Here is a 25,020-nt window from a genome sequence, read left to right as displayed (position 1 = left end):
ACTGCAGTTGTTAGTAACACAGTTGTGTGACCCAGGGACATTGCAACCATCATAAATATGAGCCAGTTGTCAAGAGTCCAAATTTTGATCATGTGACCATGGGGATGCTGCAGCGGTTGTAAGTGTGAAAAAAGGTTATAAGTCACTATTCAGTGCTGTTGTAACTTTGAATGATCACTAAACAAATAGTTGTATGTTGAGAACTACCTGTATATGCATGCACACTTCAATGAACATCTTAAAACAATTTTCACAGGCAAATAAGCACTATTTTACGACTTTTTTTCTCTCTCTTTCTCTGGGAAGCAGTAGGTAGAATCTGCCTATATTGGGGAAAGTTATGGCTTAAAATTTAGATAGCTCAAATTGAGAAAATCGTTATAGTTCTACAAACAAGTTATCAGAAGAATCCTGGGTTTTCCATCAGGAGTTTCGGCAACATTTTAATAAGGATTATGTTGTTGCCGTTAGGCTTTAGTGTCAGATGCTTATAATAAATGCTTAATTCTTCAAATAACCTTTTTGTATCATGTGGTGTCCTAATTTTAATTTGGTTCACAACAAGTCGAAACAGGCATAATTTTACAATATATGTGATAGTGTGGTCTGTTAGAAATTTTAGTAGTTCAGCAGTGCCACCATGAGGCAAAACTTTCATTGTCACTGTTTTTATTCATAACTATTTGATGTTGTACTTTGCTATCACAATTATTTGTTCTTAATTTTTTTGTCTATGAACAAAATAGAACACTATTGCTGACTATATATTTAAAATGCTGCTATACTAAAAAGTTTTTTTCTATGTGTTATTTCACACATTTTTATTGAATGTAAAAATATTACAATTATGTTTAATATGATGTATCTATATTGGTATTATATAAACTACTTTAAAAAAGAAATCTTGAGTTATCAAGATGGAGAAAAAATTAAATTATCTGAAAAAACAATGGAAAGAGGAAAAATAACGCAAGGAAATAGGAAAAAACGAATACTTCTAAATTAAACTAGAAATCAATTTAATAAAACGAAACACCTTAAATGCCTACATTATATTTATTTCTGTATAGATAGAAATATATTTATATAGTGATACATCAATTTTCCAGTTTATTTATATAGATAATATAAATCAAGCCATAGTATAATATATAAATGCTGCTCTACAAGCATAAAGAATATAGATAATATTATATGCACACACAAATTAGAGATTACATAATTTTATTCAATTTTTCTATATTGTGACTTTATTTTAAACAAAAATTTGAACATAGATTATATAGAAGCATATGGTCCAGTCTTGCTTGTCTGAAAGTACAGAGTTCATACAAAGGGTGGTCTTTACAGACTGGGATACTGTACAGCCGAACTTCTATGAATACATGATAACATGGATCAATTATCCAACTATAATATATTCAGAGGTTTTCATAATTCAAAAAGATTCGAGATCTGAGGCATATAATTTAACAAAATATTAATATTTCCTACTCTATTTTTGATCATAAGACACATATCTAATATTCCATAAAGCCAGAAGATATTGTTTGGGTAATATAGGATATTTCGATTCTGTAATTCAAATTTCTTGGGTGTTATCCAAATTTATTTTGGATTTTTAAAAAAATGGTAATAGTAGATTGCCATTTTCATAGTAGAAGGCTTAATACCCAATGGTCTTTTAAAGAATGCAAGGGCATCAGGCCCAAACAGTATAAATAAACGTTTGAATTCTGCTTTTCTAAGTATATTCTGCTTTTGTACAATTTCTTGCATGGTTGAACAAAATAATCATTTTAAAATTATATACTGTATTCATAAAATATCAGTCTCCAGCTCACTATTGTCTTATAGGACTTATAAACTATACTTTGTTCCAATTAGCTGTAAAGATAGAAAGTTAAATATAGTGAATAAACTTTTTTTCTATCTCATTGAAATTAAGGTTCTAGAGAAACTGATTTATTGTATGTGTCTAAATCAACTGCATTTCATTATGCATTCATTGTTTGATTATAGGGAGGAACTTAAGAGATGGTTTATCCAACAAGAAATGGACCTCTTCCGTTATAGATTTAATCAGCTATCTCAACTGTTAGTTGAAAAGTTTCTTCAGTATGCTAACTTGAGATATGATACTGTAAGTACTGTATATTTGAATAACTCTATAATTGGTTTTAGTTTCAAAACTCTTAAAAAAGTATATATGAGGGTGCAAAAATAATTGCTGGTGTTGGGCTCCTGTTCATTTTGATCTGCTGCTTTTTTATTTTATCAGTTGGGAGTTTGCTGCATCATACATGCTGCAATTATTATTAGACTGTATTCCTTTTCTGTTTCCCAGTCGCTCTCTTTCAGCCCTATAAAGGAACGCAATGGAAAACCACTTCTGAAAAAAATATCGTAAGTATGAACCAGTTGCCAAGCATCTGAATTTTGATCACTTACAATGGGGATGCTGCAACAGTTGTATGTATCAAAAATGGTCATAAGTCACTTTTATCAATGCTGTAACTTTGAATAGTCACTAAACAAACAGTTGTAAATTGAGGACTATCTGTAATCATATTTACTGACGTAGTGAAACTGAGATTCTGATTGACCTAGACATAAATGTATTGTCATCTTCCCTGAGTGTTGAATTGTGATGGAAGTGTGTATTATAGATTATAGGCCATAATACAGGGGTGAAATCCAGCAGGTTCTGACAGGTTCTGGAGAACCGGTAGCGGAAATTTTGAGTAATTTGGAGAACCAGCAAATGCTACCTCTGGCTGGCCTCAGAGTAGGGTGGGAATGGAGATTTTGCAATATCTTTCCCCCAGGAGTGGGGAGGGAATGGGGATTTTGCAGTATCCTTCTCCCACGCCCACCAAGCCACGCCCACAGAACCGGTAGTTAAAAAAATTGGATTTCACCACTTCCATAATATGGCATATAGATTCAGTGATTTCTGTTCTGTTATTTTTGAGAATAATTGTGAGTTACCATCAGCACTATTCTTATTGGGTATTATGGAACAAGAATTAGAAAATAAATATGGGAAATTAATGTTGTATAACTGTGGCAAGATTGTTGTGTGCAAAAAGTTGGAAAAGCAATGATATTCCTGCAGTGGAAGATCGAATTATAAAATAAACTGAATTTTCAGAAATGGAGAAGCTGACTAGTCTAGTCAGAGAAAAACATGACAATTAAAAAAAAAAGACTGGAAACCTTATCTGGACTTTTTGTTGAAAGAAGAAAAATTGAATTGATTATTTCAGGATTTAGGGATTAAAATTGACAAGGAGGATGAAGAAAAGAATAAGATAATTATTTATAGAAACAGAGTAGAAGGCATAACTATATGTTTTCATTCCCTTCTTTCTTTTTTCTGTTTTATATTTATTGTATTGAACAATTATAATTTACACACACACATACAGTGTGTGTGTGTGTGTGTGTGTATGTGTGTGTGTGTGTGAGAGAGAGAGAGAGAGAGAGAGAGAGAGAGAGAGAGAGAGAGAGAGAGGGGTAAATTACTCTGTATTTAACTAGAGGGAAGAAACAAGTTCTTTTTTAAAAAATAATTTAAATTGAACAATTTTTTAAAATGTCCCCCCTCATGTTTGCAGCAAATTAAAGGATAAGGTACAATATAAGCAAAAATAAAGGTGAATTGTGTGATATTGCTACTTATCTTTCCTGAAGTGTATTTAGTTTTTTTCTTCAGGTTGGCTCTTCTTTAAACTGTACTGGCATCTTAGTTTTTCAGATTTGTATACAAATTTTTCAGTACATACAGACATAGGGTTCGGGACGCATTCAGATGCCTCTAATGCTGTTCAGAGTACCTTAGTTATATCGAAGGTAGAAGACAATGTCCTGAATAGCCAGTTGGAGGAGCTAATGCTCTGTGTTTCCGTTACTGACAAAGTGGCTAAGGAAGGAAGAAGAATAAACAGGGTGGAGGGGAAATGCAGACGTTAGTGAAATTTGATTTTTCTCCAGGTAGCTGCTCTTTGATTTTGTTGCTGTCAGTTTTTTAAAGAAACTTTTTGGGAGAGCTTGGTTAGGCAATGTAAATGGCATTTCTGCAGTTTGCTGTTCATCAATGAATCGCTCTGGCCTCTTTCCCTTAATTTTATATCTATTTTAATTGACAAATAGTAGAGCAGTGTACATGAATGCTGGTACTTCAGTTTCTCAATTTGTTGATAGTTTTGAATTTTCTTTTGCAAGTTCCAGCCAGACAAGAGGCTTTGCAAATTCCAGCTTGATAAGGAGTTTCTGACAATAGTTAATTTAAAGCCTTGAAGTGCTTGATAATCTACTTTGTTTTGGACTTTTGCAATATAATTTCCTAACCATGTGAAATCAATCAACATTGCATTGCTCATTTTGGATTCAGGTGATTATTATCTGCAAATAATTAGACAACTTAAGGCTGAATCAGGCTCAGGATGTCTAATCCATCAATATTCCCCTAGTGAGAAATTCCCAAGCAGCATATGAAAGTAATAACAACAAAAAAAGGCAGCTGCTAATAGTTACTGATCCATCAATAATGCAAAAATTAGCCTAGAAAAATCTTCTTTTGGAAACTGTCCTACCAAAAATTAGTTAGTTAGTTCAAAACTCTGAAGACAGTTTCTTTGCTGAAAAAACAAATCTTTTCCTGTATTATTTTCAGTTTTTGTTTCCTGTGGTATCTGACTGGCTTGCTTCTGATTTATTTTTTAAAAAATAAATAAATAACCAGTACAAACCATAGCTTAATGTGTTATGTTAATGCATCTGCTATCACTGAACAATCACACTTTGTCCCTATATATTTCTAATGAAAGGTTTTCAAAGACAGAGAAACACTCAAATATATTTAAGCATTCTTGGATTGGGAAGCTCTACTCTTAGTCACTCAAGTCCTGGTCACTTCCAGAATGGATTACTGTAACATGCTGTACATGGGGCTGCCCTGAAGAGTACCTGGAAGCTGCAGTTCATACAAAATGCAATAGTGTGGACAGTTATGTTGTGTGCTCCATGATCAGTGCATATTACACCGCTGCTCCATAAACTACATCGATTGCCAGTTTGCTTCTAGGTTTAATTCAAGATGCTGGCAATGACCTATAAAGCCCTACATAGCATGAAGCCAAATTGAGGGACATTCTTTCCCTGGTTACATCTACTTGTCTCATCAGAGCTGGCAGGAGAGGCGCTTTATGGGTCCCATCAGAACCAGGGAATGTCATCTGATAGACCCAGGAGAAGAACATTTTCTGCACCAGCAACCATCCTGAGATTAAACTGACCTTGATTTACTGGCGCTTTGGAAGGCTCTTAAGACATGGTTTTGTCATCGGGCCTGGTGATCCGGGGGTGGTTTGGAGCTGTTAGCTGGGTTATATTGTTAGTTATTGTATGGATGATACTTCCCTGCAAACAAATTTTTTTAACTATTTTCATTGGTTTTTAATGGTTTTAATTTTAGTTGTTAATTTGGGACTATTTATTGTGTACGGTTTTTAAGGATGTGTGCTGCCCAGATCACGTATGTGTGAGATGAATGGCTAAATAAATAGAGTGTTGTATTTCAGAAATTAACTTCTGAATCTTGTTAAACACTATTATCCCTGGGTCTAATGTGATTCTAAGTAAGGGCTATTAGATTAATTATAGATCATTGTATTTTTTATTTCTCATCAGGGACGTGTAGTTGCCTGAGGCCCTCACCGTTATGAATGCATCTCATTTCAGGCAAGCTTCTCAACAATTATATCTATAAGTAAGGACTTGAATTGTGCTTATGTTGTCGCCATAGCACTCTAATCTGCTACAATCCTACATAGGCAATTTGGTGCCTAGTTTTTTTTGGCAGTCTTCCATTTAATGAAACTTACCAAATGTAATCACTGCCCATCTCCTGTCTTTTTGGAATATTTCCTCCATGAATGTTGTTTAGTCTGCTGTCGATTTTGGATGAGGGGAAGACAGATGCCAATTAAAAGCAAGAGCAGTGCTGAAAAATAATGGTATCAGCTGTCCATTAACTAAGCTCATCAGGGGTAATCACTGTACATCAAGTCCCAGAACTGGCACAGTGAATAGAGAATAGAAAAATACTCTTAATTCTGGGTAGTTTAAGCAATATTGGAAGTTCTAGATTTTGAATACCTCCAACTAACAGATCTGTGGAATGAAGGCTTTTTTAAAAAATACTACATTCATGTTTTTGTGGCTTCTGTAAATCAGTTGATTTTGTCTGTAATTCTATGTGCTGTACTCTTCTGGTAGATAGCCTCTTTGAACTTGGTAGCATTTTTGAGCAGATCTATAAAGGATTTTGCTTTAAAGTTGCAGGCCTGCAGAAATTGAAATTGGGTTAGGTGGTGAATTATGAGCTTCATTTCACGACCATAAAATGTTTATAGGTTAAGTCTGAGTTTTGTAGGAAGGTAAGTAGGAAGGAAGGGGGAGGAAAAGGATGGAAGGAAGGAGAGGAAAAGAAAGGGAGGAATGGTAGAAAGGAGGGAGTGATGAAAAAAGAAAGTTGGAGGGAAAGAAGGTTTCTGATGCTTCCTGCCAACTTCCCGCAAGTACATTCAGTAGGGATGATAGCAGACGTTACTTCCTTTCCCAATGCGTTTTTTTTAACCTACTAGTGGTCATTTGGTTTCTCTGTTCAGGTAAAGAAATATTTCTGAAATGATGACCTAGTCTAAAGATCCAAAGTAGGCAGCCCAATAAACAATTGTTTATGTCCAGTTATTTAAGCCTGTGAAATGAGACAATATTCCCTGTCTTCCTAAAATTGAAGGAGCCATCTGGATCTATGTAGACAAGCTGTTCCATGATGATGGACAATCACCTGACTCTGGGCTTTCATCTGCTCATTTTCTGGTGGAAGGACCAAAGGCATCCCTTTTGACACTGAACAGAGGAGAAGTTTATTTTGTTTTGAGAAAACAGGAAAAGGGGGAGAAAGAGCAAGCCATGTATGTTAACATTAGAACTTTGAGTTGTACCCAAAAACACATAAGCAACCAATGCAGTACTTGCAACTTGGTTGTGTCATTGTTGAAGTGCCCCTTTCCTAGAAAGGGCTATGACTGTTATGATTCCAGATGTTGATCAAGCAGGAGCAGTTACCTAGAAGAGCAGAAATAATGTGGCCCTATTCAAACCCAGATGATTTCAGTATGAACAATACCTTCACATCAATCAGATTCAGTATTAGATTTGTCTTTTGTCTTATTCCATTATCCCAAAGAGTCTAAAAATTGTTATGAAGATTTCAGTTCAGCCAGGAATGGAGATGTATAGACCCCATCATCCCAAACTGATGGATGACTTCTTCCAATGGTTTCATATACTGTAGAAAATAAATAACATAGGGCTACTGGACCTCATCCAAGCCTTGTAGCATTCCATAATTATTTATCACCATTCCTCACCCATCACTACCAACTATTGTAAGCCACCCAGAGTTACCCTGTGGTAAGATGGGTGGCTAATAAATTTCATAAATTAAATAAACTGGAATAATCAACTTACCCTGCAGCTGGCACCATCATATTTAAAGAGGTTCACAAGCTTGATTGAATCCCAGATGACTTTGCAAAATCCACGGTGCCAACTATGATTTACACCAAGCTTTTATATCAGTTCTCAGTCTGGGAGTCCTTCTGGACTCACATCTCTTGCTGGAAGAACAGGTGGAAATAATGGTCAAGAGAGATTGCTCAGTTTTGGTCTTTTCTTGAATGGGACACACTGAAGATGTTCAAACCAATACCTGGTGTTTGAATTACAGGTAATCTTCGATTTAACAACCATTCAAATAGTGACCATTTGAAGTTACAACAGCACTGCATAAAAATGACTTATGACTGTTTTTCACACTTCTACAATTGTTGCAGCATCCCAATGGTCATGTGATCAAAACTTGGCCACTTGGCTGCTGACCAGTATTTGTGAGTGTTGCAGTGTCTCAGGGTCATGTGATCACCTCTTGCAACCTTCTGACAAGCAAAGTCAGTGGGGAAGCCAGATTCACATAATAGCTGTGTTATTAACAATTGCTATGATTCATTTAACAACTGTAGCAAGAAAGGCCATAAAATGGGGCAAAGCTCACTTAACTGTCTCATTTAGCAGTGAAAATTTTTGCGCTCAATTGTGTCGTAACCTAAGGACTACCTGTATTGACCGTGACTTCTGACTATTAGTTGGCGTTCTTTTCTGTCGGTTCTACTGTACCTTTTACTGCTATTTGCTATGTGGGACTGCTTTGAAGACCACCCAGAAACTTTCGCTGACTGGCTAATCACAATATCATCATATAGAAACATTGTTATTGGAATATATGGGTTAGTCATTTTATTTCTGAATGCAATTGAAGCGGCTGGTTATTGCTTACAAAGCTCTGTATTGCTTGGGGTTTATGTATCATGGAGACAATTGCAAATTCTGCCTGTGTAACTTGGATAAAAATAAAGATTGCCTCCTGAAAGTCCCTTCCTCTCAGGAGGTCCAACAAAGGGTGCACAGAGGCAGGCATTCTGAGTGTTAGTTCTCCTCTTTTAGAACAACCTAGGCAAGAATGGCCTTGCTTTCATGGCCATCCGGAGATTTGCTAGACCTGGAGGTTAAAGAGACTGAAGTAAAATCCATGCCAAATGTGAAGATGTTGCTTGATATTGTTGTGAGATGTGATCTTGGTTTTGTGTTATGGTTTTATTCTGAATTCTTTTCCATTTTGTTATTGTTGTTATTACATTGTGGAGCATTTTTGGTACATTGCCTATAATCTTTGCATTGCAACACGATATAAATTTTAGAAATACACTAAAATTTACCCAGTTACAGAATCATAGTGTTGGAAAGGCCAGATGTAGGAAGACAGAAAGCAGAAGGCACGTGGCTTTATTTTCTATATAAATCTTGTTTAATAACCAAACGGTTTAGATAGAATATCTATTACTTCCAGGGAATGTGTCACTGGCTGGCTTGCTTTTATTAAAACACAGTTCTTGTCTTTCTGTTAGATGTTATTTTTCAAGCATATCTTCTGTTCCAACTTTTGGCACCTATACCACCATGCTGCCAGCTTGTCCCTAGATTTCTTTCTCATTTCTACAAAAAGGAAAAAGATAGAAGAAGCAGTTACCTTGGCAGTAACCTCAAATGCTTGGAGCCAAGGTCTTGGCCTTTGTTTAGCTTTTTACACTTAAATTTGCATGCTGTGCCCCAGAGATGCATTAATGAGGGAAACTGGTAGGTTTCTACAAGGCAAGCCTTTAATGTGAAGTGTGTCCTGCAACCCAGGAAAGGTGGAGTAGGGAGAAACAGCTGGGAATTGCTAATTGCAGCTATATATAGCATCTGAAAGCAAGCAAATTGTTGGCAATGTCATGGAAGACCAGGCAAGTGCTAGAAAAGTCAGTATGGGAGACTTTGATTAATCAAAGCAAAGTTGGGTAGGAAACATCAGTGGGAGGTGTGGTGGCATAGATGCACTAAGTTTGGGAAATTGCAGTTGACAAAAATAAGAAAGAGGAATGGATAGTATGGCAGGAAAGAGGGAACCATGGTTGGGAAAACCAGAGACAGTGGCAGGCCAGGGTTTCCTTGTGGCTGATGAAAAGTGCGAGTTGCCTTGGTTAGGTGGAAGGGAAAGGGAAAAAATGCATAGAAAAGCTGGAGAAGAAAGAAAAAAGACTGAAAAGAATACCATCCCCTTTTCCACCTCTCAAAACATAGTGCCAGCAAAGTTGCTTTGTTCCTAATTCTATGTATCTGCTATTCCAACATGTAGCGGTAGGTCTTCTCTACACATTTTGCATGTAATCCTCATGCCTAGGCTTTTTATTATCTTAGTTCTGTAATGTTCAGAGATATCTGTGTTGACAATGGAGAAGTTTAATGAAGTGGGCTCTGAGAATATTGTCTTTGGCTGGGCTTGTTATAGGCATATGGTATAGTTTCAACAGTTTTGGTAAAAGCAAAATGTGTTTGAAGCCTAACTGGACAGCTGCCTCCTCTTACTTCCATAAACATAATGGAAGCAACTTAGGGTGAAAAAACACCATGCTCATTAAGAGTTTCAATTTGTTAATTTTCTGTGTTTGATGAGAAACAGATGCTGATTTTCAAGAGATATCTAAATAGATCCTCCTAAGAGTGCTTTTATAGTCAGAGTTGTAAATTGTAAAAATAGTTCAGAGTGAACCAAAACTTAACTATGCACATTCAATCTTAAATGCAAAGACACGTTTTTTACAAATATACATTTTAAAAAATATTTTTTTAAAATAATTTGAATAGGCTACTTGATAAAATTGGGTTCATAATGGAAGATTCACGTGACACAAATACATGGTATGCTGGCTTCCAGGGAAGAAATGGCAGATGGATGATGGCTCCATGCAAAGTGGAGCCGTTGAACGCAGCAGAATAAAGAGGTGGTGAATAGACCTGCTCCTTAATAATTCCTTCCTGGACAAGGAGAGGACTTGAGATTGTCCACAAGTGCTCCAGACAGTTGTTCCTTGTGAGGAGTCGGCAAGACAATGGTCTCTTGTGCGTTGAGAGCTCTCAGAGATGAAAGAATAGCCATCTCGCTCAACCTGCAGTTGCACCTTTGAAAAGACACTAACTTTGCACATTTCCTTTTCTGATTACTTTAGGAAACTGCTTGTGTATTATTTATGTATTTATTAAAAATGTATATGGCCACCCAGCTTATATACAAGTTACTCCAGCTGGTTTACAGCATTAAAAATCCACGCCATCTCTCCCCTCCCTCCATGGTAGCAGCAACACAATTAAACCAACCCACTTGATCAGCTCTATTCCCATTTGAGGTCCCCGGGGTCCGCTGACAAAACTACATCTTTTAGAAAAGCAACAAGGTAGTGTGGCCAGTTATACTTTTGGTGAAATGATATTCACCATAGAGAAGAAGCTACCAACAGGAAGGTCTTTTTTCTGGGGTCCCACAATAGATTAATAATAGACTAATAAATGTCAAGTGCTTTTTAGCTATTAGGAAGAGCTATTGGATCAGCAAGTTTGACAGCAACAGGTGAGTTTCCTTCAATCCTTAGTAAAGAAGTTTTAAATACAAGTTTAAAGACTAAAAACAACAACACAAATGCACAGTATGCTTAGAGGAGTAAAAAAGCAAGAAGGATTGAACTATATAAAGCTTTTAAGTATAAATGCTAAAATTTCTGCAGACCTCTGTTTATAATGTTCAGCCAGATACAGTTGGTTCTGAATGAAGCTGAAAACATTGGTGCAGAAGTCTATAGAATTCGGCTTATTTGTATATTATGCCAAATGTCGTCTGCTGTTGTAATAATATAGCCTTTAAATGAAATGCTTGGCAAATTGCTGTCTGAATAAAATAAATCGTTTTGTTTATTTTTATGTTCACAATGCTAACATAGAGAACCCTGGAAAAATCAGACTAATACAAAAAATAAAATAGCTGTAATAATGTAGGCTCATTTTAGTTTTGCTGTGGAAAGGAACAACTCTTTTCTCATGCAGTTCAATACCTTCTACATGTTTTGAGCTATGCGCTGTAGTTAGTGGATTGAAAGGTAGCAATCATACTAATCACTTTGGAACTCAAAAAATTGCTTCACTGTAACAAAACTGGAGAATATGAGAACTTCATTGCTGAATGCATGGTTAATATGTGCATATGTGGATGCCAGTTGTTAGAATTGACATTCTGTTTTCTAATCTGATACCACTTGGGATTTTCTAAATCATTGCACTTAACCTTTCATCAGATTTGTTGCATGAGCTGGAACAGTGAGACAACCACCTCTTCAGTAACTAAGCAATTCAGAAATTAGACATTTTAAAGATGTTCAAAAGGGTTTATTACAACATCGTGTTCTCCCTTTATAAACTCCTGCCTTTGTGTGTGGATTACACTATTACAAAACGTACTTCTACACGTGTTCTTATGATACTGTACAGTTGATGGGATGAATTTTATAGTTTGGATCTTCATTCTGAAGTTTTATACCATTTATTGTATACATCATTCTGATATTTGGAGAAGTTACGAGGTGAATATTTTATGGCTTTAAAATACTCTACATCCAAAGAAATAATGACTGCAACATTTCCACGTATGAAAAGGTCTGTACTTAACACTGGTTTTGGGATGGTCAATATTTAGACTGAAATATTGTTTTAGATGTTTCGGTCCATATACAGAGTGAAATTGGGTTATTTGTTCTGAATATGACCAAAATGTTTTGAGTAGAAGGCCTGTTGGAAATGTCATGTTGGAAGCCTCTTCCTTACTGCTGAGACCAGTGTAAGAAATGGTTGCACAAGCCAATGGTAGCGGTGGTTGATGGGATGGAGGGAAGGAAGGGAGAATGGGGTGAAGATGGGGTGACATCCAGGTCACGAGGAGGTGGAAGAGACACAGAGTGACACATTTCATCGTTCTGCTTGATCCAAATGATCATTCTGGGGTCCCTTCAGATTTTGTTTTGGTTAGTTTATTTGATCTAAATAATTGCCATTCATTGTTCAGCATGACACAAGATGGTGCTGCGATAAGTATAACTAAATAAAAGCCTCAGTAAGTGAAAGTGTATACATGAAGCTTGCTGCCACTCAATTATATTAAACTGTGTGCTACTTTTTATCATTTTTATGCATGTCTTCCTTTTTAACCCTTAATATCTTTTTTAATCATATAATTCACACTTCTATAGAGTTAATCTGGAGTTACTTATTCAGGTACAGTTGCCTTAAAAGAATTGTCAATGAATATTAAAAATACAACAATTGTTTTAGCTTCCAGAAACTGAAAAGCTGAACATGGAAGACAAGCTTATCAATGCAACTCCTGCAATTGGTATCAACGAACTGAAAAATAATGTCTTCTATAAGGTAAGCGAGCAGATGGTAGCTGTGATGATAACTTACAATTCTCCATCATTCTCTTCCTGGTTTTACTGTTTTTCTATTCAAAAGAGCAGTGTTATTATTTCATATACCAGTTCTTTCTTTTTTTGTAAAATATGGGTGATTGATTTACAGGTAGTCCTCGAGTTATAACAGCAAATGGGACTGGAATTTCCATGGCTAAGCAAGGATGTTGAAAAGCTCAACATCATTAGATCGTATTTCTTAGTGATAGCAATCCCTGCAGTCTTTGTTGCTGTCATTAACCAAATTCCACCAGTCATTAGCCAAGAACCCAGCCCACTTGCTTGAATTCTTTGTGGGAATGTAACAATTCCAAAGTAATGACACATTTAACTCAGCCCTCCAACCTTCTCTTCTACATAAGTGGTCATAAGTCAAGGACTACCTGTTTCGATTTATATCCTAATACTACAGTACACTACCAATATCTATGCAAATAAGTGGATGGATAATTTTCCAGGGTGAAAGTACAATGTCAGGCTATTGGAATGTAACTTACAGTCAGGTCCAGAAATATTGGGACATCGACACAATTCTAACATCTTTGGCTCTATACACCACCACAATGGAGTTGGAATGAAAGAAACACAATGTGCTTTAACTGCAGACTGTCAGCTTTAATTTAAGGGTATGTACATCCAACTCAGGTGAACGGTGTAGGACTTACAGCAGTTTGCATATGTGCCTCCCACTTGTTAAGGAACCAAAAGTAATGGGACAGAATAATAATCATAAATCAAACTTTCCCTTCTTAATACTTGGTTGCAAATCCTTTGCAGTCAATCACAGCCTGAAGTCTGGAACGCATAGACATCACCAGACGCTGGGTTTCATCCCTGGTGATGCTCTGCCAGGCCTCTACTGCAACTGTCTTCAGTTCCTGCTTGTTCTTGGGGCATTTTCCCTTCAGTTTTGTCTTCAGCAAGTGAAATGCATGCTCAATGGGATTCAGGTCAGGTGATTGACTTGGCCATTGCATAACATTCCACTTCTGTCCGTTCAAAAACTCTTTGGTTGCTTTTGCAGTATGCTTTGGGTCATTGTCCATCTGCACTGTGAAGCGCTGTCCAATGAGTTCTGCAGCATTTGGCTGAATGTGAGCAGATAATATTGTCCGAAACACTTCAGAATTCATCCTGCTGCTTTTGTCAGCAGTCACATCATCAATAAATACAAGAGAACCAGTTCCATTGGCAGCCATACATGCCCACGCCATGACACTACCACCACCATGCTTCACTGATGAGGTGGTATGCTTAGGATCATGAGCAGTTCCTTTCCTTCTCCATACTCTTCTCTTCCCATCACTCTGGTACAAGTTGATCTTGGTCTCATCTGTCCATAGGATCTTGTTCCAGAACTGTGAAGGCTTTGTTAGATGTTGTTTGGCAAACTAATCTGGCCTTCCTGTTTTTGAGGGTCACCAATGGTTTACATCTTGTGGTGAACCCTCTGTATTCACTCTGGTGAAGTCTTCTCTTGATTGTTGACTTTGACACACATACACCTACGTCCTGGAGAGTGTTCTTGATCTGGCCAACTGTTGTGAGGGGTGTTTTCTTCACCAGGGAAAGAATTCTTCGGTCATCCACCACACTTGTTTTCTGTGGTCTCCCGGGTCTTTTGGTGTTGCTGAGCTCACCGGTGCATTCCTTCTTTTTGATAATGTTTCAAACAGTTGTTTTGGCCACGCCTAATGTTCTTGCTATCTCTCTGATGGGTTTGTTTTGTTTCTTCAGCCTAATAATGGCTTGCGTCACTGACAGTGACAGCTCTTTGGATCTCATCTTGAGAGTTGACAGCAACAGATTCCAAATGCAAATAGCACACTTGAAATGAACTCTGGGCCTTTCATCTGCACATTGTAATTGGGGTAATGAGGGAATATCACACACCTGGCCATGGAACAGCTGAGAAGCCAATTGTCCCATTACTTTTGGTCCCTTAACAAGTGGGAGGCACATATACAAACTGCTGTAAGTCCTACACCTGTGATGGCGAACCTATGGCACAGGTGCCACAGGTGGCACGTGGAGCCATATCTGAGGGCACACGAGCGTTGCCTTAGCTCAGCTCCAGCACACATGTGCCCACTGGCCAGCTGATTTTTGGGCCTTCTGGGCCCACCGGAAGTCAGGAAATGGGCTGTTTCCAGCCTCCGGAGGGCCTCCAGGGGGTGGTTGAGGAAGGCCGTTTTTGCCCTCTCCAGGCTCCTAGAAAGCCTCTGGAAGCTGGGGAGAGTGAAAAACGGGCCCACCTTGCCATCTGTGCCAAAAGTGGGGGGAGCGCAGGGAGAGCACACGCATGTGTGCGGGAGGGCGGGACACGGGTGGGCATTGAATTATGGGTGTGGGCACACATGCGCACGATCCCCCTGCTCTCCCCCCGCTTTTGGCACGCGACAGCAAAAAGGTTAGCCATCACTGTCCTACACTGTTCACCTGAGTTGGATGTACATACCCTCAAATTAAAGCTGACAGTCTGAAGTTAACGCACATTGTGTTTGTTTCATTCCAACTCCATTGTGGTGGTGTATAGAGCCAAAGATGTTAGAATTGTGTCGATGTTCCAATATTTCTGGACCTGACTGTACATTTAAGAAAGAGCTGCAGTTTGTCTGAAGAAGCATTTGCTGAAACTTGAACTTATAAGTACTACTTCAGATCTGCTTCACAGAGCTAATTAATATATTCAACAAGGCCATGTCACCTACTTCAGGAAGCACTCTTGATTGCTCTGAGTTTTAGAAATAATTTAGAAATAATTTTAATATCTGAAAGTAACAGAAACCTTTCCTTGGTTATACTTCGGCTCCCATATATAGATTTACTGATAATGTGCTCTTGTGATATGATCCTGCCCTCCTAGACATTGTGTGTAATCTCCCAACCAGAGTAATGTAGCCATCTTCATTGGTCTCTATTTGTCTCAGGAGAGACTGTCAGAAGTAATGGGTATTAGAACAATGCGGTCCATTTTGATGCATTTGCATGTTAACCCACATTTAGTTTTAACTATATATCTTTTGTGAAATGAAAGTATCTGATCAGCAGTTTGCAATCAAATCAATTTACATAGAAATTCATGCAGTTGTATAATGCGTACCTTGTGACATCTAGATGTTCTTAATTTAGTTTTCCCTAACCCAGGGCATATCAGTACTGGTGTGCCTAGAATTTCTAGCCAGCCTGACTGATAAATTTAGTTCCAACATATCCAGTGGAAACTAGACTGTGGTTTTACATCACATGGCTTGAAATCAAAATTTTCTTTCCTGGGTTTTTAAAATTGATTTGTTTTAAATCTCCAGATGTTTTGGACTGCAGGACCCATCACTCATACCAAAAAAAAGTCAAATGACATACTGGCTGGCTGGTGTTAGGTGATTATCCAAAACTAGGCTGGATAAAAGCAATTTATTGTAGTTTTAAATAGCATTTTGTATAATTAATTGAAATAAAATTGTAATCTATTCTTTTATAGATCATACTTTTTTTTTAAACAGGTCCCTTTCTATGATGCAGCGGATTTAGTTCGTGTAAGAAAAGTTTACATGCTTGGTGGATGTGCCTATGTTCCTCAACATGATTTTGTTACCATTGTCCTCAACAGTTACAGAACCAAACTATCAAAAGCTCTGGCAGTATGTATTTTTTTCCCCTAATTTGCTGTGTTCTCTGACTTGTTTTTTGTTCACAGGTATCAGCTTTGTATCCAGTCAGGAAAAGACTGGTTTTGGTTGGGTAGATTTAGCTTACAGCATTAAAGTATTTTAAGCTTAGAAATTATAGTCATGTGAAAAAGTTTTACTGTATTGTGGGATCCTTAATGCTCTCTGAACTGGTTTATTTTCTTGTAGGTGTTTTATTATCCAACTAGTAACATCATTGGTGCTAGAAGCGGGTGGGGTTTGCTCTCTGTTTATATACTAATGGCTTTCTCTGTCCACATTGGAGGGAGTATTCTTGGTAGTTCTTTGATTAGGCTGTTGTTCACTGTTTGATTGTTTGTCTGTTGTTAATTCTGTAATAATCTGTGCTTATCTGGGTATCAATTGCTGGCAAAGAACAGTTTTGGTCTTTTTGTTTTCTTTTTAGCTTTTTGATTGTCTCTTTTGAATGGTAGGCAGATGTTGCTTATCTCTGTGTACCTGTTGATGGCTGATTTGTCAGGGTTCTTTAGTATTTTTGGATTTAGCTGGGTCTAGGATGCTCACAGTTTCCCAGTTGAAATTAAGGTTAAGTCTGTCTGTGTGTTCAACAGCATTGAAAAAAGTGATTTATGACCATTTTTCACACTTACGACCATTGCAGCATCCCCATGGTCATGTGATCAAAATTCAGACATTTAGCAACTGACTCATATTTATGATGGTTACAGTGTCCTGGGGTCATGTGATCCCCTTTTGTGACCTTCTGACAAGCAAAGTCAACGAGAAAGTCAAATTCATTTAACAACCGAGTGACTAACTTAACAACTGCAGTGATTCACTTAACGACTGTGCTAAAACAGGTTGTAAAATAGGGCAAAACTAATTTTTGTGCACGCTTATAATAAACTCTTTATTCTTGTTATAGCCTACTTCCATTTTACTGTACACTGTATAATTATATATAATTATAACAGCCCTTCTGTGAATAGTAGCCTTAATATTCATGGTCATTTTTTATGACAACTTTTAATGCCAACCGGTTCGTTTTTGTTCCAGGTAACTTTGTAAAACTTTGAAATGAAAGTATAAAAACGATGGTGGTATCTTGAACCTGAAGTATTATTATGAAGCACCCTATTATTCTTGCTGATGGAATAAATCTTTGTCATTGGGAAGTGACCTATCCTTCCTAAACTCTTAATTAACATCTTTTTACTATAATAAGCTTTAGGTGGCCAGAATTATGGAATGCGGGAGCAAGTTCGTTAAACTTGTATTATTAATGAGATGAAGAATGATGTGAATAGGACACTTATCATGCACAATTCTACAATTCTGTCAGTTAAATGCCAGGCCGTATCAGGTTGCATCTTTTCTCGGTCATGGGGTTTATGGCATATATTCAGGATATTCCCCCACTGTTCCATTTTCTGAACGGGACAAAGCTGTGTTCTTTTAAAACTAGAGGCAGAAGGAGGTATGGAGCAAGAGGTTTTTGTGCCGAGTAAAGAAAGAAAGTGGAGAATATCTTCAGCCCAATTGTTCTCGTAAGTGGCTGAGATTACTGTATACCACAAAGCCATGAAAGGTCCATGGCAAAAAAAAAAAAAAAAAAAAGCAAACAAACAAAAAAAAAGAACCCAGAAAACTTAGTTATAGTACTATATTGAAGTAACTTCTAAGGAAGAGATAACTACTCTAGTTAAGAGATTGTGTTGCTTTAATATCTTTTGTCTTTATACTTTAGAAGCCTTATTCTTTCTTCTCTGTACAAGTAGGGCATTATATGTAATTTTAGATTAAGTTCAAGGTTTATTTTTCTGCTTTTTAATTTCTTGGGAGCTGATATTTAAGATGAAAGCCATCGTTCTCCCATGGTCATTAATTATAGTGGATGAACAGTGTCTTATGGCCTACTGGGAGCATTGTATTGATTTTTGTAAATTGGGCTTCCTATATTATATTACTTCAGTTCCTTTTTTTTTTTTTTTTTAAATTGATTTTTACCTCTTGCCAGATTTATTTGTCCCCTACTGGGAGAGAAACCCCTGAAACCCCTAATCACATTCTAGGTTACAAGTCCAGGAGATTTTCTAGAAAATGGGTGGTACGACAGAGAATTACCAAGATGCCTCATTAGGATATGAGATAGATCCAGGATGTGTAGATAGATCTACACATCTAGAGATAGATTCCAGAGATAGATCCATGATGTGTACAGGACTTCTGGGAGAGGAAGTACCATTCCTTTGGTGAGAATTATTATTATTTTATCTTGTCTTTATTTGTTAGTTCCAGGCAGCATACATAATGCTCCCTATTTCCCGTACAACAACCACCCTGGGAAGTGGCTTGGGTTGTGAGAGAGTAAGTGGTCCAAAGTCACACAAAAGCAGCTTTCTTGCCTAAAGGAGGACTAGTAGAATTCATTGTGTTCGGATTTCTAGACCAGCACCTTAACCACTACACCAAACTGGCTCTGACTCAAAAGGGGTTATGATTTTAATTAACAGATCTTCTAAGCCGTTTATTGAAAAACGTAGAAAAGGCTGCATTTTAATCCTTGTCAGAGTAGGTAACTTTCTTGGATTCATCTCCTATTCCTGAGAAAAAATATACATTTCCCCCCTAACATCTGTATATTAAGTGTGTTGCATGTCTCAATTTAATTTAGTGCTGATTAGTTTTCTATTAATCCAGTTGAGATATACTTTCTTTTTCTTTGCACATAGGAATTTTTTTTGGCTAGATTATTTCCTGATGCCATTTGATATTCTAAAATTAGTGTGTCATATGAATGCCAATACAATTCATGTTTCTGTGAAGCTTATGTGATTCAAATGTGAATATAGTCAAGAACCACTTAAAGACTAGATGTTTGCTAAGTGTTAAGGATTTTATTAAACAGATGGAACCAGAAATGGCAGAAGGTTTTCCCCCCCACAAAGCAGAAATTCAGTTATGCCATCTCTGATAATGCCCAATTATAACATACATATAAATAGGAAAAACTGTTAGCTAAAGTTAATTTTTTTAGGGAGGCTTTGTCTCTTAACTGATACAGATCTTTGGTGCCTGTAAGGTATGAATTTTACAAGCTGCATATTTTCTCACTAACGAGATTCTGGAAAAGGGAAAGAAATCAAATAAGACCCTGATTTCCACACTTAAATAAATTAAACAATTTAATATTGTGCCATTTATTCAGGAAACAAATGACATTTTGTATGGGATTCAAAAATTATGAATTAAAGTTTTTGTTTTTAATTTTATTCTAAGTTGCATAATACTAAAATAGATTAGACTTGATGTCATTGAATCACAGAAATAATCTACAACTACAAGTACAAGAATTCGGATCTTATGCTATGTTCTAATTTCTTAGTTTATCTCGGTAAAAGAAGAAAAGATCATTTCAGGGGGACTGACTGAGCCAGAAGGAGGAGTCAAGTGGGGAAATTAGTCTTGAATTGTTATGTAGGCACGAGAGGACAAGGTTCAACTCCCCCTCCCCTTGAATACCATTGAACCTTATTTAGGCTGGCCCAGGTACAAATTGCCAGTCTGGGAAGGTTCCTGTGAAATAGGCATGAGCAAAAAATCTCCCCCCCCCCTTTCAGCCCATTTAGTTGTCTTTCATATATTTGTTTTATAATTTTATCCTTATTCCTTCTGGCTATATGAACAAATCACTTCAATGTAATCCTTTCATATTGGCCACTTGCTTTTCTATTCAATCCACATTTATTTAGCACCTATTAATTCCTGACTCTTTCCCACCTTGTTTTAACATAAGTGCTGCTTAAAAAGCTCCTTCCTACTGCATTCAACTTATTACAAGTAGTCCTTGAATTATGACCATTTAACACTGCCCCCTGTTTATCATCACAGGGCTGTAAGAATAGGTGAGGTTGTGGCATACACCAAATGGTATTTGTTCATAAATTACAAAAATTCACCTAAGGATATGGCTTAGAAAACATTTAAAAACAAACAAACATTAAAATAAATCTCCATAGGAAACAATGGGAAATCCCTCACCCAAAAATATTTTGACATTATTTTAGATAATTTAGATCAAGGGTGTCAAACTCTAATGTCATGTGATGTATCGTTACGTATCACTACATTTTTTGCCTTTGCGGAGCTGGGTGGGTGTGGCTTGCACATAATGCATCTGGCCCGCGGGCCGCCAATTTGATAGGCCTGATTTAGATTATTAGCATCTGTAATGAAAAAACAACAACCCAGCCCTGTCTACCATAATAGAAAAAACAGTTTCTTAATATAAACCTTCTGGATCACTGCAGAATATTCTCTGGATAACAAAAGAGAATATTCAATGAACGTTCTTCTGAATTTTATTTTCAGTTAGTACATCATCTCAGTGCAGCTTCCTGATTGTTCTGATTTTTTAAAAAATGCCCCTGGCTAGTTTCATATAGGCTCTGCTATTTTGTAAAGTTTGCCTGCCAAGCATAAGAGCATCTATATCATTCTTGCTGGTGTTTTTCCTTGCAGATTGGAGTGGCTTTGTCTACAAGCAGAAATGGGGTGGTGGGGGGGAGTGAAAAGGAAGCTACCGGTTCTGGATTGCATGAATAGCATTAACAGTAGAAGAAGAGCTGAGATCAAGCTTAGGGGTGGACATGCCCAGTAAAATGAAACAAAGCAAAAGTTTAAGAAGAGGTATATTACTTATGCAAAATTACTCACACCTATGGGTGCACATTCATACATGGCCTTCACATTGCTTATCTGCAGAATGAAGAGCGGAACAAGCTGCTAGAAGTCACCTACTTTTAAAACTCTTAACTTTGACTTAACAGAGGCTTTGTTTTGTTTTAAACAAAACAGTAACTTACCTGATAGGCTAGCAGTTGTACAATTGTGAGCCATCTACTGTCCGTCTAAGCTGCTTTCCTCTTAACATTCCCCACCCCCATTACGCATCCAGCCTAAATTAATAGCAGCAAAGTCAGGACTAAGCTAGGCTTTCCTGCTAGGCTGGAAAAGGTCTAGAAAATTAAAGTCCATTTACTTGTTACAAAACTATAGTCAAACTGCTGTGCTCGGAACACTTGGAGCACTTAAAACAGCACCCTTCAAAATAGTGAAACTTTGTTTGATGTTTTAAATCACAACACTTTATTCCATGCTCAGAAAACTCAACATGTCTTTTATGAGGTTAGAATATTGAGGTTGAAACATTTTTCACATGTCTAGTATTTCTGTTCAGAAAGTCACGTTGTCCACGTTGCTTTGCTTGACATACAGTTGCCCCCAAATACGAACAGATTGTATACAAAATTGTCTTGTTCTGATGGAGAAGATATATGTTGCTAGGAAACATAAGAACATTGAAATAGTTTCTTGGGTTCTTGCAAAACCTTTGGCAGTTTGATTCATCAACTTTGTACTTGAAAACTGTAGAAAACTTTCACACATTTTCACTTCAAAATTTTTTTTAATATGGTGTCCAAATGCAAAAAGCATTTAGTATGGTATATCTCTTGCAATCTATAGTTGCTAAAGTATAAAATACAATTTTACATACTTTGAAAAATGGATCTGAAGTTGAATTTTATTAAAGGCAGCTAAATTCATAGACCTTTTTTTTCAAGAGTGGGGCCAGGGCAAAGTTTGTGTTCTGATTATCCAGTCTGCAATTGTATCATGTTGAAGATGATACATTAGAGCAGGAGTGTCAAACTGGTGGCCCGTGGGCCGAATGCGTTACGCGTAGGCTATGCCTACACCAACTCCTCAAAGGGGAAAAATGTCATGATACGTCATGTAACAGCAACGTGACGCGGTGAGTTTGACACCCATGCATTAGAGAGATAATAGAGAAAGAATAAATCGGGGCCACAAATATATAGGACAATGGTCAAACATTTATTGGGAAGCTGTAGGATTGAGGACGAATATGTTTTTTTACCTCTCAAATAGAAAGAAAAGTTTTAAAAGTAAGAAGCTATTTCTTTCCCTACCTTGCCAAAAGACATAGCAGGGCAAGAGAAATATTAATCCCATTGCTTGACCTCATAATAATGTATTATCTAGACCTTTATAGGTGTTTTTGAACTAAAGCAATCATTAACCTTCTGCTCTACACCAGTAGGTTATAAAAAAGATAGCCCAGCCTTTGGTAGGACACCATGTTGTCAAATCGTCTTTGCCATCATCTTGACCTTTTGGAGGAAAGCCAAAAGAAATATGTATGTTGCTACTCCCTTCCAAAAAACCAGGGCAGACCCAAGGAAGAGCAGACATTGCACACATCAGAAAACATTATTTTAAAAAAACCACACACATGCAGCAAATAAATGTTGCAAGGAAAAATCTTGCAACATTAGATATAATACCTTAAAATCGGAGTGGGGTTGGTGTGCTAGTATTCCAACAAATCCTAAGATCCATGTGTACAAAATATACAGTTAGAATTAAGAGATTCTAAAGCTTGGGATTTGTTCTGACTGAACAGCTCTCAGAGTCTTCTCAGTCAGAAATTGACTGCTTATCAAAACTGATTTCTATATTTCAACAGTATCATTTGGGGTTGCTTAGCAGGAAGTCGGTCATTTTATTGCTGCTGTTGTCAAATACTTGGAAATTGAATTAATCTATTGTAAATAATCCAGATATCTACTAGAGGAACTAGATCTGTTTCTAATGTCTTATTATTATCTGGTAGTGTATATCTGTATCCATTATTATGTTTACTAATCCATACAGCAGTCAAGATCACTTTACTTTTTAATACTTCAATATATGTCAGACTCCAAGCAAGTTGCTAATGAATGGAATACAAATATGCTATCATAATTTTGCTAAAGAGACATTGTTTGCTATCAGCAACTTCAAGATTTGTTATTCATAGATTTTATGTGCTGAAATATATATGTAATAGCAGCTTTGCATCAGCAGCATACCCTAATATTTCAGAAAATGATTTAGTAGCTCTTCTGATTGGTATCTTTATTATTGCAGTGAATTTCAGTAACTTTACCTTAAAGCAGGGGTATCAAGCTTGATTTCATTGAGGGCCACATCAGGGTTGTGTTTGATCTTGGGGGGCCAGGGTGGGCGTGGCCAGCTTGGCATCACTCGTGTCGGGGGCACCTGTGGTGGCCCAAGCGCTCTGCCAATGAAAATGAAGCTCAGGAGGGCCTCGTGAGGCCCTCCCGAGCTCTGTTTTTGCTGGCAGAAGCCCCACGGGCTAGTCCTTCACTGTTTCCAGGGTGGTCCCGCAGGCCAGATCCAAGCACCCCATGCACCAGATTCAGCTCAAGGGCCTTGAGTTGACACCCCTGTCTTAAAGTGTATTTTTCTTAAGCCAACTGAAAAAAGTTATCATTTTCTAGAAACTTTAAATATGATCTTCCTTCTTTGCTTTCTTCCTCCATGTGAGGGAAAGTTCCAGGAGGAAGAGGTTTTTTCAAAATATAATTTTATTGAAAGTCTTAAAAACAAAGATAAAAGGTCATACAAACTTGAATAAGATAGGAAAAAACGGAAAAGAAATTGAGGAGAAAGAGCAAGAAAGAAAAAGATAAAAAGATGTGGCTTCCAATATTCTCTAGTAGTTTTAAGTACAAATATAAATTTACCTTTTTCTTTAAAATCACATTGTGACTCTTTTTCTTTTATAATCTATCCTATCTAACTATTAAAATCATAAATCATAAGTTCATTTTTTTGTTTTATGCAAAAAGTTTAGGGGTTTTCAGTCAGCAATAAACACAGATTTTGGTTTTTCTCTAATCAGACACAAGTCAATTGGGTCATGTTAGCAAGTTCTATCATTTTTAAGCATTCCTCCATTGAAGGTATTGACAAATCTTTCCATCTTTGTGCGCTCAGTAATGTCACTCCGGTTATATACAACAACTAAGTTCCATGTCTTTTTTCCAATTATTTGTCCATAAGTCCGAAGCAGAAGAATTCTAGTGTCAATTGTATATTAATCTTTAAAACCTCTGAATCAGTATATGGATTTAAATCCAAATCTTTTTTGCATATCCACCAAGCATCATAAAAAGTAGACAATTTGTATCTTTTTTTGCACATTTTGCAGATTTTTTGCATATCCACATCCACTTTTTTGAACATCCAGCAAGCATCATAACATCTATATGATGCTTGCTGGATGTTCAAAAAAGCTGTGGATCACAACTCTTCTTGTTCATAGTTCCAACAGAAATGTGAAGGGCCTTTATGCATTCTAAACAATTACTCTTGTGTCATATACCAACATTATAAAAGTTCTCTTTAAGATTATAACATAGTATAATTTTTAATTTTTTCAATCATATATTTTTCTATGTACTAACTGTGTATTATAACCAACATGTTTATCTTTTACTTGTTTTTCTTCTGTTTCAAATTTCAATAAAAGTTTATATCGT

General features: G+C 36.9%; 1 protein-coding gene across 1 annotated transcript in view; it reads left to right on the top strand.

Annotated features, from left to right (window-relative positions):
• PRIM2 (DNA primase subunit 2) overlaps positions 1 to 25,020 on the top strand; it is an 80,780-nt gene that overhangs the window by 4,311 nt on the left and 51,449 nt on the right. The window contains exons 4-6 of the mRNA XM_070954735.1: positions 2,023 to 2,143; positions 12,823 to 12,918; positions 16,463 to 16,600. Of these exons, the coding sequence (XP_070810836.1) occupies positions 2,023 to 2,143; positions 12,823 to 12,918; positions 16,463 to 16,600 (355 nt within the window). The remainder of the gene's footprint in view (positions 1 to 2,022; positions 2,144 to 12,822; positions 12,919 to 16,462; positions 16,601 to 25,020) is intronic.

This window comes from Pituophis catenifer, unplaced genomic scaffold (genome assembly GCF_029215685.1).
Source record: "Pituophis catenifer annectens isolate HBS135680 unplaced genomic scaffold, rPitCat1.0.hap2 SCAF_1, whole genome shotgun sequence".
Taxonomy (NCBI): Eukaryota; Metazoa; Chordata; class Lepidosauria; order Squamata; family Colubridae; genus Pituophis; species Pituophis catenifer.
Note: the sequence above shows the minus strand (reverse complement) of the source record. Positions and strands in the feature narration are given on the sequence as shown.